The sequence below is a fragment of the Jatropha curcas genome, chromosome 8, assembly GCF_041381405.1.
Source record: "Jatropha curcas cultivar XTBG-Jc1 chromosome 8, XTBG_Jcur_1.0, whole genome shotgun sequence".
Taxonomy (NCBI): Eukaryota; Viridiplantae; Streptophyta; class Magnoliopsida; order Malpighiales; family Euphorbiaceae; genus Jatropha; species Jatropha curcas.
In genome coordinates this window covers 4,165,843-4,184,643 of record NC_143158.1, presented here as the reverse complement: position 1 = coordinate 4,184,643, position 18,801 = coordinate 4,165,843, and the positions used below count along the sequence as shown (strand labels likewise).

Genomic DNA, 18,801 nt, shown 5'->3' with positions numbered 1-18,801 from the left:
AAAATATTTTTCTTCTATACCATAATTTGTTAGTAAGATTATAAACTTTTCGAAATTTAAATTCGTAATTTTCAAAATAGACAAAAATAAAACTATTAACAAACATGTTAATAAACCACTATCGAGTACCAATACCATTCCCATCAATTGTTGAAGTCTATCACAGTTTGCTAATCATCCGCATGCTATTATCAAACAATAACCGTACACTTAAAAGCATATAAACTTTCTCTTGACAACGATTGCGGGGAAAAAAAAAACTTTATAGTTATATGTATTATTTTTTATTTTACATTAATATGTTATACAAATAAAAAATATTAATTAATTTTTGTGACACTGTTAACGGAAAACATGAATTAACGGAATCAATCGTCCCAAAGCTCACGAGAAATGGCTCGACTATCGTGCTAACAAGTCGCTTGGTGCACCATACTGCCTCATCAAATTGTACCGACCATGCACATTCAACTTTCCACTACAACCTTCCAAATTAAAAATATAATGTATTAAATACAGAAGCCAACAGGAACACTTCCAACGTTATAATTCTGGAATCTCCAATAGAAATCAATTAAAACATCCTCCACCGTAACTAAATTCAACAAACAGAATGACTAGAGAATATTCAGGCATAACCCAATAAACTCAAAATGCAAGTACAACAAGATAGATACTTAAACAGTACATAACTAACAACTAAAGCAGAAGAATAAAATTTAAACATGCAGAAAACATCAAAAACAGAACAGAAAATGTTCACCTAAGGCCAATGCATTTAAGTCTTAAAAAACTATAAAAACCTAACTAAACCTAACAGCATGAATACATAACCAACAATCAAACAACAAAATCTGTGTCTGAAGCCATATCAACTTTGTGGGGATGTTTTTGCAACTCCGCTCTGCTGAACAGGCTGTGACGCTGGAGCTGCATCATAAGTTGCCCGAGTATTACTACTTCCATTGCCATCAGCAGAATACACCGCAGGTTGAGAATAACCACCACCATAAGAAGTGTTGTAAGGTTGCATCCCCTGTCCATAACCTGATTGACTAGCTGGAGCTGAACCATAAGTTGGACCATACCCTGCCTGAGCACCAGCCGCACCATAACCAGATGGGGCACGTTGCTGACCTGAATCTGGTTGAGTATATCCAGATGGTGGTGGCTGGGAATGTGGATAGCCAGGCTGCACAGGGGCAGGCTGGCTATAACCTCCGGGAGTGCTTGGTGATTGTTGTGTCTGCCCATAAACAGGAGGATTTGCTGGAGGTTTCTGTGCTTGAGGAGGTCCATAGTTGGACCCATAAGCAGGCTGAGCTGCTGGTTGACTCCCATAACCAGTTTGGGAAGTTGGTCCATATCCTGGCTGAGTAGTTCCTTGAGGTGGATAACTTGATGGATTTGGGCTAGGCTGCTGTCCAGTGGTATAACCTTGCTGACTCATTGCAGGGGGTTGGCTCGGTGCCTGGGCCAAGTCTCCTTGGGCTCCATAAGAGGAAGTGTTTCCTTCTTGAGTTGCATTACCATAATTGGTTGCTGAGGTATAACCTTGCGGTTGATCATAAGGCTGTGGTTGACCATAGCTAGATTGAGGATACCCACCATAGCCATCCTGAGCATAACCTTGTCCCTGCTGATTATAACCAGAAGATGGATGCTGACTGTAACTATAACCACTGTTATCAGCTGGAGGTGCAGTACCACCAGGGGTTGTTTGTTGCTGTGATGAAGCTGGCTGATTATAATAATCATAACCCTGACCACCAGTCTGTTGATTGGCAGACACATTTGACTGGTCCCAGTTAGAGTGATATCCAGCAGATGATGGTTGAGGGGGATACCCAGCATAAGGTGCCTGAGACATGTTATACTGTTGTGATTGGCCAGGGTAAGCTCCAGGCTGCCCATAGCCATAACCAGGTTGCTGCATTGGAGGAGCTCCAGGTGGACCCCAGCTTGTCTGTGGTCTGGTTTGATACCCTTGCTGAGGATAACCACCAGACATTGACTGATTCCTTGCACGATTCTGCAAAAAATTGTTGTTCCAAATAACCCATGCGAACTTTTTACAAGTGCCAGCATATTGACATCGCAGAACACAAATTATATGGATATAGTAAGCATTTAAACAATTGAAAGCAAGCACATATAGAGATAAAGCATAAAACAACAAATAAGCATCTCCGAGGTAGGGATTATTGGATTTCATACTTTATCAGGAAGGGGTCTGAATGCCTACATACCGTACTTGGTTGGTGGAATTATTGAGCTACTCCAGCGGAAGCCCATCCTCTCCCTACTTGAAGTGAATGGGTACAGAAAGAACAAAAAGGAAAAATACTATACAAGCTTTACCAAAATAGTAAAGATAGATATAGAATGCCTCACTGCCACGGGCTGGCAAAGAGTTTCATATGAAGCACACAATGATATGACGTAATATCCATCTGATGTATTGCAGCCAACAGAAGCATCAATACAAGAATACTCTCAAAAATCAATATCCTATATTGGCCATGGGTATTGATTAATAACATATCCATTGCTTTACTGTTTAACAGACCTAAATTTAGTTTCTGAATTATACAGACACCAGAATTTGTCATAAAAGTAATAACCAGGTGCAAACATAATGTATGCAGGAGTTTAGAATAAGCAACTTCAATTTAACGGATAAACATCTATGAACTTTTTAGCTATTGTAAGTAATATCATAAAGGTGCAGAAAACAAAGCAGAATGCCACACTATCCTCCAGATAAAGACGAGAACAAAACCAAATGCAGATGCCAGAGTACCAGATAACAATACAATTTATAAATGTGATCCTAAAACTGTGCTGGACAACACATTAAATTTGCTAAGGTGCTTTGAAGAGGTTAGGATGCATGTGGAAAAAGGACTTGGGATAAGCAAGACAAGAAAAATTGCCAAAGAAAACAAGGCTGAAACAATTATCAAGTGTAAAAACCCATTAAGAATAGAGAAAATAGTTTAACAACTGATTACGATATCGAAATACTAAAAGATATTCAAAGAAATTAAAAATCTTCAAATTAAGGAGAAATTACAAAGCTTCAAAACAAGGAGGAAGTATACATAAAAGCTTCGAAGATAATCAAGATCAAATTAAGGCCACCAAATAAGTTTAGGATAAGGTGATGTGATGTACAAGTTTTATCTCCATAAAATAAGCCACCCAGTTGCAAAACTAAAGGTAGCATTTTTAATAAAAGATACCCAACAACTCACAGTCCAAAAATTAACCCAATGTAATCTAATGAGATTGTATTCCTCACAAGTATATTTGCTGCTTCTCTGCAGGAGATCATTACTAAACATCAAAAAAAGGGGATTCAGAACCATACCAGGATGTTGCCGAGGGAACACCAACACAAGGTTTTCCATGTTGGTGTCACCAAAAAGTCCAACAACACTAACCCTACAATAGTTCTCAATAACAATATCAGTAACATGACACCATCAATAAGCACATATGGTGGTAGAACATACTATAATCCAAATGGGAATACAACTGAAAACTATGGCGATATTGGGTTCAAATAGTAAACAGTTATTACATGGCCTTACCGACTAAACAAATAGTGGTTATCACTTGCTCAACAATCCGAGGATCCATGTATCACTTGCTCAACAAACTAAGTCAGTAGGGCACTAACCCATGTATGAGAAAATATAATCACCATAATCCGTCTCATCATTAACCCATATACATCCAACATCCACCTCAAAATATAAGTCAGAAGACTAATAATAGGCATAAGAAATTGAAGCAGTTGGCAAGGCAAAAGAAAAAACTAATGAAGGTTTGTGCACTCAGTATACACTGACAGCTATATCTCAGACATTCGAACATTATATCAAGTAATGCACATTACCATGCTATCCAGCTCCTAAAGACTAAACCAGTTAAAAAGCCTGGAATCTTTATAAAGTAGTTAGAATTGCAGTCTCTCTTTCTCCTCTTCCAGAAAAGCAAAGGGGATAAAAATTCTCAACCAACTAAGCTGTAAATGCCATGAGGATCAGCGACCAAAAAATATCTGTAACTTTCTGAATCTAAATAGTCCAATGAGGGAATAATATAAATTGATATATCTAGCCGATTTTATATAACCAAATAGTTGCTGCAAGGAAACTAATGTTCAAAAATATACCCCAATAATATTAATTAATCACAATAATGGCATTGATATAAACAAAATATTAAAATCAACTTGTAATCCAGCTCCATGCAAAGGAAGGAGGAGAATTGCGAATATTAGACAGTGTAAAGGTAACACCAAATCTAAAAGGCAAACCAGAACTATAAAAACACTTGAATGCAAACCCAGCTAATAAATTGAGATGGACAGAATCTTTAATTGGAACATCAAAGGAAGAGAAGAAAGCATAGAACAGCCAAGTCAAGGAGAAATAACAAGAACAAGACAACTCTATGAACCATAACAGTGTCAAACACATCTGTAAAGTTAGATGTAAATCAACAAAAAGTAATATTTATATATTCCAATTATTACCAAAATGGACAACTAGAACAACTTTGATGCTGCAAAAGATACCACAAACAAATTTGAATATCAAGTCTAATTTTTTAAAGAAAAAAGCCAGGAACGTTTTGCCAGAAGCACAGATATCTGAAACAAAAGTGTTTAAATCACAACTAAGCAGCAATATTTGAAGAGTAACATAGACAAAGATATACACGATCTAATAGATTAACCAAGCTATCAAAATATAATAAAAATGAATGAAAAATTCATGCTGATAGGACCGTCTGAATAAAAATATAAGCTATCATGTCTTCCATATTTGATTCTCCTAAATTTAACCATGTTTCAAACAAAGTACCAGTAGTTCCTAAGTGCCACCTCTGGAAACTAACATCAACAACCAAATATACCTCACTGATTACTTCATTAACCAACTGTTTTGCAAGTTCAATCTGTTCACTGGTCCCCTCTATATGCACATTCCTTTCTGTTGATGCATCACCAGGAGGGAGATGCAAAGGTATCACCTGCAGAAATTTTAAGATGTAAACTAGTTTCTAGGAACAACTTACCAAGATAAATCATAAGACATATCAATAACAATCAAGGATCAATAAAAAAATAGTGATGTCAAGACAATAACAACACCTACACAATCTCATCATGATAGATAGTGGGAATTTCAAGCAATGCATTGAAAAACAAACCTGAACACGAGCTCCAGTTCTATTCTGCATCTGCTTGATTGTGTCCCCTCCTTTGCCAATTACCAGACCAACCTGAAGGCAATTACACGTCACATGCTATCCAGAACTAGAACTCAAACCTAATATCACAACTAAATATGGCTTTTTGATATACCTTGTTATTAGGAATTTTCATCACAAAATGTTCAGAACCACCTTGACCTGTAAACCTTCTAGAAACTGTACCCGAACCCCCTGCATCAGCCTGAGCCAAACATTCAACGTGAATTAAAGTTTGCAATAATATATCAGTAAACCAGCCAGCTTGCTTCCATTTTGAAACAATAACTGCATAAAAGGGTGTATTAGACACTGAAATCACACCAACCTACTTCAAGAAATTTATATATTATAACCAATCATCTATAATTTCATCTATAATTTCTATTGATGCGTCCGCTAATTCCCTCGAACCTAAAACTGAGAAGAAATAAATCTTATAGATAAAAAGCAGTTAAAGAATGAGCCAAGTACTCCTACCTCCGCAAGAACTTCATTTATCAACTCTTCCGCTTTTGCTATTTGTTCAGGGGTTCCCATGAGCTCTACCATCCTAGTCGCCGAATTAGGGTCTGCATCCATATCTCGAGTAACCTGAATCTTTGCTCCAGAACGAGTCTGAAGATATTTAATAGTCTCTCCACCTTTCCCAATGATAACACCAACCCTACCATTTGGAATATCAATCTTTTTGCTCGAACCTCCCTGGTAGGATCCATATGAAACAGGAATTGCTGAAGGGGCTGCGTTTGACAAAGACTTCACGTCTGCAGTCAACCAAAACACCAGCAATTATCTTGACATATCAAGCAAGAAAGTAAATCATTTATCAAGAAAAGGATAGCAGGTCAAGGTAGGCACAAATGAACTAAATTAAGTCCCATACGGTATGTAATCAGAGTAACATATTGAAATGTATAGAACAGAAAATATGTCCAAAACCCTAAACCCTAGCCCAATTATTCACTTAAACCGATTAATAGCTAGGTGTACATCTCCAAATATTGCAGACATAACGAAGCCATCGAGAGTCCACAAACAACTACATAAACTGAAGAGAAAGAACAAAACGTTAAACGAAACAAACAAGATACGCGTAAACAAAGCAAAAGTAAAGCGCACAGATCCGCTGACACAAATTCACGACAAACATTGAAGATATGTACAGTTATTGAGAGAGAAAAGGAGAGAGCAGGAGGAGATTATTAACCGTTAGGTGGAGAGCTAAAACCCTTCTCGTTTGAATCGAAGCCAGACGCACCATTCTCAACCCTAGGGCGCTTAATATCAGAACCGACAGTATTGAAGAGACGAGCGGCGATCGCCTGAGCTCTTTGCTTAGCAATCTGGATCTCATCATCGTTAGGCGGGGGCACGCTGTTGTATGACGGCGGAGCATGAGAGGAGTCAGGCGAGGAGAAGCCAGTTGGGCGACGCGTTGACGACGTTGTAATCGGGTCATCATATTTGCGCTTGTTGGTGGTGGTGGGTGCGGTGTCTGTGCCCGAAGAGTACTGAGATTCGTCTGCCATGGGTAAAGAATGAAAAGAAACCCTAAGGACTTAGCGGTTGATTGGAGGGTGTGAGAGGAGTAGTGGAGCTTTTATACGAAGCGGGACACGTGATAGGATAATTGTGGAGAGATTTTTTTTTTCTTTTTTTCTATTTTTTTTTTCTTGTTGAAATTTCGCTTACGGGAACAAAGTACCGTATTTTGGTAGACGCTGTACCATTAGTTCTCGGCTCACAGTCCTCGCGTAAGTGGGTGACAGCTCAATTTGATTCCCATATACCAAGATAATAAATTACATTGCTTAGTTTGTTTTGCCAAAAATATTATTTTCACTTTTTAATATTTGGGGTATTTACGAGTTAGTTTAAAATTTTAAATTATAAAACATCTTTAATTATTTTCGATAAAAATGGTTTTTAAATTATAAAAATTCAGCTTCAGAAATGCATATTAATTGTATTATTGATTTTAGCCACAGATATCCTCAGTCCAGCAAATGGCAAATGTAAAGAGAACAAAAACTTTTTATTTAGCCTTCACATACAAAAACAATATGCAGCTTTCTAACAGCTAAACAAGCCAAATATTAAAGAGAGTTCATACATATCCAAGATTTGAAGTTATAAGAAGTTTTACAGGATCCGCAGCCACCGTAACAACTTATATGTATTGACGGTTTTGGTAAGCAACACCATGGACAAAGGTCTAGAATTGGAAAAAAGATTGACAGTCTTTCCCTCCAAACAGCACTGAGTTGGCAAACAGATACATAAATGCATTTATTGGATCATCAAGATGCAGTAAACTCTGTCAGCAGCAAAATAAAATGGACTCATTTGGTCCACCAATGGAGGAAATCCTTGCGCCTGTTGATCTTTTTCTGAAGCTGGAGTATCCCATAGAGTAAAGCCTCAGCCGTGGGAGGGCATCCTGGAACATAAATGTCTACAGGGACAATCCGGTCACAACCACGTACGACGGAGTAGGAGTAATGATAATATCCGCCACCATTCGCACAGCTGCCCATAGAGATGACCCACCTTGGCTCAGGCATTTGGTCATACACCCTGTCAATAATTTTAGGTATCAGAACTGTGGTCAACTGTGGTCCACTCATGATGTCCCAACGTTAATACTAGTGAACCCAAACATGAACAATTTGAATATAAACAGACAGAGACAGAGGAAGAAATATAGATAAAACCCACAGTCTGGTGCAACACACATTATTTGGAAATAGTTCAAAAACTTTAGTCGAGCTTCAGTTATAACTACACTTCAAGACTTGATTGAGTTCAAATTATTTGATTGATACATATATATATATATATATATATATCACTCTGGATTAATCGTCTCTCCTTCACTAAAAGCAGCCATAACCTTGACAAATTTCAGCTTATGCTTATCCAAGAGAAGTTATTTCTTCAATCCATATGTATCAATCAAATAATTTGAACTCAATCAAGTCTTGAAGTGTAGTTATAACTGAAGCTCGACTAAAGTTTTTGAACTATTTCCAGATGATTCCAAAATTCCCACATATCAAGCTAAATAGAACAATAAGTTTCACGCTACATGGCTAAAAATGCCATTAAGGCTACGTCTTATCATTCAAACTCCAAGGTTAAGTACTACTTATTACTTCACTAAAAGCAGCCATAACCTTGACAAATTTCAGCTTATGCTTATCCAAGAGAAGTTATTTCTTCAATCCATATGTATCAATCAAATAATTTGAACTCAATCAAGTCTTGAAGTGTAGTTATAACTGAAGCTCGACTAAAGTTTTTGAACTATTTCCAGATGATTCCAAAATTCCCACATATCAAGCTAAATAGAACAATAAGTTTCACGCTACATGGCTAAAAATGCCATTAAGGCTACGTCTTATCATTCAAACTCCAAGGTTAAGTACTACTTATTACTTCACTAAAAGCAGCCATAACCTTGACAAATTTCAGCTTATGCTTATCCAAGAGAAGTTATTTCTTCAATCCATATGTATCAATCAAATAATTTGAACTCAATCAAGTCTTGAAGTGTAGTTATAACTGAAGCTCGACTAAAGTTTTTGAACTATTTCCAGATGATTCCAAAATTCCCACATATCAAGCTAAATAGAACAATAAGTTTCACGCTACATGGCTAAAAATGCCATTAAGGCTACGTCTTATCATTCAAACTCCAAGGTTAAGTACTACTTATTACTTCACTAAAAGCAGCCATAACCTTGACAAATTTCAGCTTATGCTTATCCAAGAGAAGTTATTTCTTCAATCCATATGTATCAATCAAATAATTTGAACTCAATCAAGTCTTGAAGTGTAGTTATAACTGAAGCTCGACTAAAGTTTTTGAACTATTTCCAGATGATTCCAAAATTCCCACATATCAAGCCAAATAGAACAATAAGTTTCACGCTACATGGCTAAAAATGCCATTAAGGCTACGTCTTATCATTCAAACTCCAAGGTTAAGTACTACTTATTACTTCACTAAAAGCAGCCATAACCTTGACAAATTTCAGCTTATGCTTATCCAAGAGAAGTTATTTCTTCAATCCATATGTATCAATCAAATAATTTGAACTCAATCAAGTCTTGAAGTGTAGTTATAACTGAAGCTCGACTAAAGTTTTTGAACTATTTCCAGATGATTCCAAAATTCCCACATATCAAGCTAAATAGAACAATAAGTTTCACGCTACATGGCTAAAAATGCCATTAAGGCTACGTCTTATCATTCAAACTCCAAGGTTAAGTACTACTTATTAGTTACAATATCTCAAGCAGCTAAGCCTCAACTGTAGCAGATTAAAACATTTGCTAATGGACTTCAAATCCAAATTAGTCAATTTGTTCAAACTATGATTCAAATTCTACTGTCTCTTATAAAAAGGAAGAAGTTACGGAACACCCACTTCCTCCTCAAAAAACACTCCCATTTCCTCTTTTAATACCCTTCCTTCCACCTAATTGAGGAAAAATTATAAAACAGCAACATTTGCAAGAAACATTTTAACAACAATCCAGATTGAAATGAGATCAAGACACAAATAGCCCAAGTGTTTGCCTTCAGGAAAAAAAAAAATCATATGTTACCAAACATTAATCATCAACAGGTATTAAACACTAGAATTCAAACAGAGATCTGAAACAAATGAGCAAAACCTAATAATAATGATTACCTGGAGTAAAATCCAATTAAAAACTGAAAAGACCCAAAAATCATGGAGAGAGAATTCCTAACCCTAAGAAATAAAGAGGGAAATGAGGCTTACTTGCGAAGAGCAGGGGCCATCTTGTTGGTGAGTGTACCAGCGACAATCATACAATCAGACTGGCGAGGACTGGGTCTGAAAATGATACCGAAGCGATCCAGATCGTAGCGAGCAGCACCGGTATGCATCATTTCGACGGCACAGCAAGCAAGACCAAAAGTCATGGGCCAGATGGAGCCGCGGCGCGCCCAGTTCATAAGATCGTCGACCTTCGATATCACGAACTCCGCCGCTTTCGAAAGTCCGGCGGGGGAAGAGGTGGAAGGGGGTGGTGGGCGGGCATAAGGAGTCGGTGGCGTTGCCCCAGCGGAGAGAGGGGGAAGTGTGGTGTGGAAAGAAACAGCGGCTCCGCGGTATTGGGAGAGGAGGGTGGGGAGCCGTGAGGCGGTATTCCTAGTGATCATAGCCATCGTTTCTGCAGGTCGCTTTTCAGGCGACAGTACTCTACGTTGATGTATATGGTTTGTTTTGTGTATAGCGTTGTCAATGCGGTTTTTCCAGAGGAGAAGGCAGCGACGTGTTCAATGTACGAACCGCAGGAAAAATGAGAACGTTAATATCTGCATTAAATCAAAAAAATTTAGTTTAATAATAATTCTTCTAATATATAAAATAAATAATTATGCGATATTATTAAGGTTCTCTTAATAATGTATTAAACAAATTAGTATATATGAAATCAAAATATGAAATCCATTTATAAATAAATTTTTAATAAAATCCATCTTTGAATGAATTTTTTATATTTGAAATGAATCTAAAAATTGAAAATTCATTTAAGAGGATGAAAAATTTTTCATAAAAATCTAGATTATTTAAATTGATGGAATTCATTTGAAAATTCTACATTTTTAGATAAAATTTAGTTAGTTATATTCGAATATATCAAATTCATAAAATTTAATTTTTCATTTTTTTATACCAACGAATAAATTTGAATTTATAGATGAATTCCTTAAAATTCTGTGAAATTTATTTATTTTAAAATTTTCTCATAATCATTTTATTAAAAGCTTGTTTGATAAATGTGTAGAAATTAAATAAATTGTTACAATTAACTCGAGTTTTCATATAAAAATGTGAAGCGTTAAATAAATATAACAAAAATATCATAAAACATATTTAGGTTATTTAGATTATTTAAAAATTAAATCTATTATAAAAAAAACTAAAATTAAAAAAAAAAAGGAACTAAATTGGAGGTAATTTGAATATTTTCCTAAACCAAATAGTAATTCATATCTATATTTAAGGGAATAAAAGAATCATTTATTTCTTACATATGTAAGCTTACGACAATATTATAATGTCACATGGAAACTCAGAGCTCATAGCGAAGAGCTACATTTCGATGTCGGAAGTCGTAACTCACAAAGATTTTATTTTATACCATTATTACGTATAACAGCTTTTGCAAAGAGGAACATTTATACCAATTCTTTTATCCCAATATTGGAATTTCAGTTCCTTACAGTTGGTGGAGTGATATGTAATGTGCCTAGGATCAGACCAACTCTTAATCTCATAAAATAAGAATTATAACCGAAAAAAGAAACATTACTTGGCAAAAACTTTAGAAAGATCAGCAACTCTGAAAAAGGAGACAGAGAATGGTTAGACTATGAAATAACAATAATAATGATAAAATTTTCACAACCCTCGAGTCCTACGTTCTCATGGTACAAGGTTAAACCAAAAACATCAATGAGAATTGATCATTCCCCCCCGTCATTAACTCCCTTGCCAAGTTGGAATTGCAGCATTGCGGGCACTACATAAAAGCATTTGTTTAAGGTTGCTTTTTTCTTTGACCTAGACCCAAAAAATTATAGCGACAGAACTGTATATTTTCTTGTGAAAGAATATAATTAGTGAGGCATGCCTGCCTGGGAGCTAAAGTCATAATACTTCCTTGATAATTCAACAACAGCAACATTGGCCTCCGATAATGGGTGTGTTTTCCACATCTGTGTTAGCAAAGAAGGCAGCTGAGCCTTTGCCGGAGGTAGCAACTATAGGTTTTGCTAAAAGCCAAAATCCGTGATCTTCCCGGGCCATCTTTATGCATAATACATGTAAAGGCTATTTGAAGCAGCACAGGCAAGTGAATTTTCTGTTGGATGCCATGCCAGATGTAACAACTTTGTTGTGAAGTCAAGAGCATTTCCGTTTGCCTCCATTCCAGAGTTATCTGCTCCTTTTGAAGTCGAGAAATAAGATAATACAGAGTCACAAAGTCAATTTGGCGTTAAATCAGGCACAAAAGTGAACAAAATTCAAAATGAAAAAATTCCTAAAGAGAGTGGTTCGCTGATTGATTTAGATGCTTGGCATAATTAAACTACTTGGCAAAACTAAGAAAGATAAAACTGAAGGCATAGAAAAAAACTAACTGATCTGCTAAATTTATCTTCCTGAAAAGTTTTTATTAACATAACGGTCCAGCAATGTGTATTTAGATCCATTGGCAGGGTGACACCATTAGCACCAATGTTTACTTTAAGAAAGCACATACCTCGTCTAAACCCACGAGAAAGAGAGCCCAGAGATCTAGAAGGCCTTGATGGGGTTTGAACTTGTCTCCTGGAAATGCAGGGCATCATTTAACCACATGAAACAACTACAGAATAGTCAAGACAAGTTCATATGATACTCAACTTGGTAATAACCAATTTCCTCTCAATTCATATGACAAGAAAGTAAATATTGAAGGATATTTGATACAAAAATTTCTGTATATCAAGATAAGGGCAAATTATTACTATATCATGCTCATCATTAAGTCATCTATTGAATTAATAGATGATCAGACATACCTCATTGGGTTTTTGGTGGCTTCCAATGTTGTTGCTTCTTTGCTTCCCTCAGAACAGCCAAAAACACGAAACAGATTGCTAGATCACAGGAACAATGTGTCATGAGAAGTAACATACTAGGCATCTAAGGACTATAAAAACAGTAAAGATCATATATATGGAAAACACACCTGTAAGAACCAGTTGCTATTCTTAGTCCATCTCCACTTAGACAACATTCGAATTTGTCAAAGATGGAATCATTTTCATATAAATCGCACAGCTGGCCAATATACAAGAAAGTAATCACATCACACAATGCTTATCCTACAAATTTTCTGTTAAATGTCATCTGAAATCAAGAAACAGTCCTCAGAAGAATGTGTCACCTTGGGCCTCAGATATTCATGAACCTGGAAAGATGCAACTGGCCCAGAATCCATATTTATGTCCCACAGCTGAGAATCAGGAAGTCAAAACAACATGAGAGAACAGTAACATGTTGGAAGAGAATAAACTAAAAGCACAAGAGAATAATTGAACTAGAATGTCATGACCTGCCATAGTTTGTCTGGTACAATTCAAATACAGCATCATATCATTTTTAATTCTCCATCAACTTCACTTACTCATTATCCCATGAGTTTAGTGTGAATATTAACAATAGAAGTGATTAAATTTTCTAGAAATTAAGTGCAGCTTACATTAACAATTGACACAAGGCAATCTCAGAGAGCAACTTGAAACAGAGTACTTAAAATGGAAAAATTACTAATAACAGTGTGTAAAAACTAGGACCTTGAGATTCATGTAATCACGGCTAAGTATATATCTTCCATCCTTAGCAAACTTAATATCTGAGATTGAGGCAATTATCTCTGTGAAAAAGGACCTGGAACCAGGCGCCTCCTGTTCCTCAAATCTGCGCCGTTATGAAATTCTTAAGTTAGAAGCAAATAACAAGAAGAATAATGACAGAAGTCATATATCATGCAGCATTCGAAGTTAAAGGAGTTGCTTGATTTCAAGAAAGTAAAGACAAAAATTGACAGAAAACTGATAAATCACTCACAATTTTGTATGAGCATCACAGAGGGCAGATTGCCGCATATCAATCAAACGGATTGAGCCCTTTGAACTGCTATAGGCCAACATATTACAATGTGTAGGGTGAAATTCTGCTGAAGTTATCACCTCTGCATGCACAACACAATAAACAGAATATAGGTAATAAACATAAACATGGCTTCCCCAAATCAACTTGCCTTCAATAAGGGGAACATAAAAACAAGAATAAAGTTCAAATTAAGTCTATTAGAAAGTAAAGCGACAGCAGAAGATAGATAATAAACATAATGTAAACATAAACACGGCTTCCCACCATATGAATTCACCTTCAATAAGGGAACATAAGGAAAAACAAAAACAGAATGCATGCAGATGGAGGATAAAACAAGGCTGATATCTAACCAGAATCTTATCTACTCCCTTATACCTCAGGTTATCAACATTGATAAGAACAATAAAAAAATGTCGAATTGCCACACAGAAAGCTGAGACCCACCAGTCAGATCTTCCATGTTTCCAGGCTTCACATCAACAATATTAAAACTTTGATTGCTGATTTCCAAATTCCAAAGGTTTATTCGTAGATCATCAGCCGATATAAAAGTTTCACCATCACTACAACACAAAAAAGATTGGTGAATGCCATAGACATCAGAGGAAAAAGAGGCATATTTCAGCAATGTAACAAAAATTTCCAAATGTACATGTTAAACCCACAAAAAAATTTATTATATTTAGAAAAAATACCATAATTATGGGAATCATTTTCCTCCAAAAGGTAAAAAATAAATAAAACATCAATTGTTCCTCCACTTTACATGTCATTCCAAGACCATGGACCAAATTAAATAGGAATTCATAGAACAATCAAAATAAACATTAAAGACAAAGCAAAGGAATGCAGGCAGTTTAATTAAAACATGGAAGTTGAAGACAAGGAATCTAACAAGAAAGAAAAGTGATATAGATTTGATAGAATGTACCTGTTATTAGAAATAGAATTAATGTGGTAATCATGGGCATGAGCATATATCCTTCGGCATTTAGCCAGAAGGCTTGTTTCATGACTGGTCAACTAGATATACAGATGCAATGAGTGTTAGAGCAACAAACAAATAGAAAATAAGTTCCATAGTCAAAATCATGATTGCTATGAACAGATAAGCATCCTAGACTGAATACAACTACCACAGGCAAATGTAGACTTGGGACACTCCCAGTTGACAAGGAAAAGTCATTGCTTGGATAACCTAACGGCCTATCCAAAGATCCTCCATTTGCAGTGTACAGTTTGGAGCTTGTCTGCATGCTTGAGCCCGTAATAGAGCCATTTCCTGTAGCTTTTGCAGGGTCAACATTCATTTCAGATACTTTCTTGACCTTCTTCTCTTGGACCTATCCAACATTAAATACACCAAGTGGATTAGGAATTTTCCACCATAAAAGAAGCATCAACTTCTCTTTTCCAGATTCCATAAATCCACTAAGCTACCTTGCTATAAAGGACAAGAAACAGAAATAACTACCCAACATAATGCACGCCGACTGATCCAAAAAGCTACAGTAAAAGCAGTTCAATTAGATAGAAATAAACAATACACCAAGCTAGATGGTGAAAAGCTAAAGAGAGGTTGATCAATCCTATTGATTGAGTACGGATAGGACTGATTGAGTACGATGTGTTCCTCCACGTGGCGAGCTATTGGACCAAATGAAAACAAAATAAGTCTTCCGAACACACTGGCAAACTATCCAGTCAAAAGAATATTTTATCACTTTGGAACCCAACCCCTTTCTTTCTTCAGTTACTAAACAAGATTTGAATCTAAGACCTAAACCTACCTTTTATTGAGCTGCTAAATGACTTTCTTCTATATCCTTTGTCGTTGAAATGTTGTATTGTAGAGAGCATTATATTTTCCAGCTTCTTTTAGATTCTTTTTAGTGAGAATCACCCTAGTCTCTGTTTGTAGGATAAATTTTGTTCTTCCAATGAAAATAAAGTCTTGGAAAAGAAAGGAAGATTCTACACCAAGAATAATCTAGCTAAATTGCAAAATCAATCCAAGAGCTTTCACAAAAGGAACCTTGATATATTCTAAAGTCTTTAAAGGTTCAAACTGACTTTCTTTACCTTCCAAAACTTGATGGTTTTGTCATTAGTCGACAGAAGAAACAAGGCACCATTAGCTGACTGGCACCATCTGATCTTGTTGATTTTTTCCTCAATTTCCAAGCTCCTTAGATAATCAAACTAAATAAAACAGATAACATAAGGGCCCATCAAATCCTGATTTCAAAAGAACCGAAACAAATAGATTTGGAATACAATTGATCACATTAAAAATTAATGGAAAAGAAATACCTCAGGTTCATGACTTTGAAACTCTGTTTTGTACCGGAATTCAGGATGCCTATTGATTGAAAAATCCATCCTCTCTAGATCTCTCTGATGTCCACCATGCTACACATTATGATTTTACTTCAGGGCTATATTATAACAGCCAAACAAGTCTACAAATGTCAAAGAAAATTGCTTAAAGAAAACATCAAGTAGAAAAAACTTAGCATACATCCTTCGAGTCAGTTCTTTCAAATAAAACTACCCGGCCACCACGATCTCCAGTAGCAAGATGGTTGCCAGTTCTATCAAATTCAATAGCAGATATGATATCAACTGCAATAAAGTCCATGATAAAATAAAGTAAGAAGATAGGGACACATCATATTCAACTACTGTAATTCTCAACACTAAGATGATTCCAAGCAACATTGTCCAGTAAATGTGCCTTATGGCATAAAATATCCTTCAAAACATCTAACAATTAACTCCTCTCTGGTCATAATTCAATATTTCCATTGCTTAACCAGGATTAACATCATATACCAATTAACTCTTCCATGCTGCAATACTCCAGAATTAATATCAGCCAAAGATCATTCTCGTATGACCTATCAACATGTGCATGACACTCTTAAAACTCCACATGCATGACATTGCATCAACTCACAGTTCAAATCCAATTCAGATTCCATTAACAGCATAAACACAGATTGTATCATTAAGCTGAATCCCATACATGATAGAGTCCATCGTCATTTACTATTACTTCTGTCATTGGATATGCTATGTAACGTAAATTTGACACCAAAACCAATAAGTATACCCACGACTAAAACAGAACAGAAGAATTTTCAAGAATAATTCACCAATCCAACAACAATGAACCAAAAACAAGTTATCAAAAACCCTAATCAGAGATCGTACCTTCCTGTACTTCTTCACCAGCAGTACGTTCCCCAAACACCTGCGCAAATTTCCACTCCAACGGCTGCAGCTTCTCCACAGAAGCCTCTGTACTGCCACCACCGTTCATTCTGCTCTATATCTCTAACAAAATAGAAACCCCCACCAATACAACGATCCCCGAAAGTCAGATTCGGAATAACACAAATAAAAAAACCGTAAAAATCTCCATTTGGGATGAATAGCTCCTGATTAATCAACCATTAGAACCAGAAATATAGAGATTGAACGTTAACGAAATTCCACCCATAGCAAACGCGCATATACACTCTCTATACTCCTTTAGGAATCTCTCATCGATGCGATTTTCACACACGGACACAGTCTCTCGATTCTCTCTGTTAATTTCTTTTTCTTTCTGTGTTCCTCTTCTTCTTTTACTGCTCTGATGAAAATGAGAAAAGAGGAAACAAGATTGAAAGATAACGACGGACTGAAAGATGCGACGTAGCTTTTATGCTCTGATTATTGGCTTTATTACTAATTTTCTCAATTGTGTACTCTTCTAGATTTTCTTTTTGCTGCAATTTTTATTATTATTCTTAAAAATGTTGAAAGTGACGTGCATGATATTATATTTTTTTTATTATTATTTTTTAATTTGATTAATTATAGTTTCTACCTCATCAACTATTATTGATGGGATTGAAATTGAAATGATGCTTTGTTGGCGTAGATTACAATGATCCTACTTTAATCCAAGGTAGGAGTAGTTAAAAAGGGTGAAGCCATTTACTTTGTGTCTTTGACATGGGTTTTGGCAGCATACATCATTTCACTATTTTTCTGCCTTTACAATTAAATTATTACTATATATATATATATATATATATATACTTTCATTAAGTGGAGAGAAAATATCTTGAAACATTCAAAGTATTGTACGTTGAAAATGAGAATTTGTCAGCCGAAATGGGTGAGAGTGAGTGAGACAGAGATGGAGATGAAAAGTTTTTTTTTTTTTTTTCTTTATCAGAAATTTTAAGTTTAAACTATTAATATATTGGGAGAAAACGCTTTTTTCTCTTTGTGAGTTAATTAGATTAATCAGGTCAATAAATTTTATACACCGCATAATTAAAATTCAAAAAAAAAAATCAGAGAATTTGCAACTTTACTTCACATGATTATTGAATAATAAAATTATTCTTACCTAATTTCCTTTTAAGATAAGACTTATCTTATTCATAAATTATTTATATACAAAACTAATTATAAATAGTATTTTAATTTAAAGTAATCAGTATCATACATGGGTAAAAACGGATAAAACAATAACATTTTTTAATTGGCTTAGCAAATTCCTTTCAAGTTGAGTCTAATGGGAAAATGGCTTGCTATAGATAAAAAAAAAAAAAAAAAAAAACATTTTTTAACCGTGTCAATTACCATAATCAAAACACATAGTGTAAATAAACATTAATTATAGTTGACGTAATTTAGCAAACTATATATGATTTGATTGACTTTTTTTACTAGAAGTGAGAGGTCTTGAATTCAGTTTTATGAATCAATAAGAAAATTACCCCTACCGCGTAGCTCATCGTAACGCATAGTTAAAAACTAATTG

General features: G+C 35.5%; 3 protein-coding genes across 5 annotated transcripts; all 3 read right to left on the bottom strand.

The window, feature by feature from the left end:
- Window positions 1-614: 614 nt before the first annotated feature.
- On the bottom strand, window positions 615-6,849 carry LOC105638167 (KH domain-containing protein). The gene is made up of 6 exons (XM_012221924.4): window positions 6,476-6,849; window positions 5,746-6,032; window positions 5,381-5,470; window positions 5,227-5,298; window positions 4,930-5,046; window positions 615-2,032 (listed from the first exon to the last, which is right to left on the bottom strand). Exons 1-6 carry the CDS (start codon window positions 6,795-6,797, stop codon window positions 872-874), a joined length of 2,049 nt encoding a protein of 682 aa, XP_012077314.1. The 5' UTR covers window positions 6,798-6,849; the 3' UTR covers window positions 615-871.
- Window positions 6,850-7,284: 435 nt separating this feature from the next.
- LOC105638166 (NADH-ubiquinone oxidoreductase 20 kDa subunit) lies at window positions 7,285-10,594 on the bottom strand. The gene is made up of 2 exons (XM_012221923.4): window positions 10,062-10,594; window positions 7,285-7,845 (listed from the first exon to the last, which is right to left on the bottom strand). The coding sequence occupies exons 1-2, from the start codon at window positions 10,469-10,471 to the stop codon at window positions 7,611-7,613; spliced, it is 645 nt and encodes a 214-aa protein (XP_012077313.1). The 5' UTR covers window positions 10,472-10,594; the 3' UTR covers window positions 7,285-7,610.
- Window positions 10,595-11,661: 1,067 nt separating this feature from the next.
- LOC105638165 (serine/threonine protein phosphatase 2A 55 kDa regulatory subunit B beta isoform) lies at window positions 11,662-17,712 on the bottom strand. 3 transcript variants are annotated; one of them, XM_012221920.4, is made up of 14 exons: window positions 17,193-17,712; window positions 16,498-16,601; window positions 16,290-16,388; window positions 16,059-16,178; window positions 15,110-15,319; window positions 14,908-14,999; window positions 14,421-14,539; window positions 13,929-14,052; window positions 13,655-13,778; window positions 13,246-13,314; window positions 13,048-13,139; window positions 12,878-12,955; window positions 12,577-12,644; window positions 11,662-12,258 (listed from the first exon to the last, which is right to left on the bottom strand). In XM_012221920.4, exons 1-14 carry the CDS (start codon window positions 17,299-17,301, stop codon window positions 12,122-12,124), a joined length of 1,545 nt encoding a protein of 514 aa, XP_012077310.1. In that variant the 5' UTR covers window positions 17,302-17,712; the 3' UTR covers window positions 11,662-12,121. The 3 variants fall into 3 exon arrangements, with proteins under 3 accessions (XP_012077310.1, XP_020536356.1, XP_012077311.1); XM_020680697.3 differs by having other exon boundaries at window positions 11,662-12,252; XM_012221921.4 differs by having other exon boundaries at window positions 15,113-15,319.
- Window positions 17,713-18,801: the final 1,089 nt, after the last annotated feature.

Bases quoted from the DNA above. Each gene is read 5' to 3' on its own strand.
- LOC105638167 (XM_012221924.4), bottom strand. From the start codon at position 6,797: ATGGCAGACGAATCTCAGTACTCTTCGGGCACAGACACCGCACCCACC. The intron at 5,047-5,226 runs GTTTGTTTTTCA...AAATTTCTGCAG, and splicing joins GAACTGGAGCTCGTGTTCAG to GTGATACCTTTGCATCTCCC. The intron at 2,033-4,929 runs GTATATTTGGTT...AATTTTTTGCAG, and splicing joins TTAATGAAGTAATCAGTGAG to AATCGTGCAAGGAATCAGTC.
- LOC105638166 (XM_012221923.4), bottom strand. From the start codon at position 10,471: ATGGCTATGATCACTAGGAATACCGCCTCACGGCTCCCCACCCTCCTC. The intron at 7,846-10,061 runs GTAAGCCTCATT...AATTATTGACAG, and splicing joins ATGGCCCCTGCTCTTCGCAA to GGTGTATGACCAAATGCCTG.
- LOC105638165 (XM_012221920.4), bottom strand. From the start codon at position 17,301: ATGAACGGTGGTGGCAGTACAGAGGCTTCTGTGGAGAAGCTGCAGCCG. The intron at 16,602-17,192 runs GTACGATCTCTG...ACTTTATTGCAG, and splicing joins TGGTGAAGAAGTACAGGAAG to TTGATATCATATCTGCTATT. The intron at 12,956-13,047 runs GTGTGTTTTCCA...CCTGTGATCTAG, and splicing joins ATAGCAACTGGTTCTTACAG to CAATCTGTTTCGTGTTTTTG.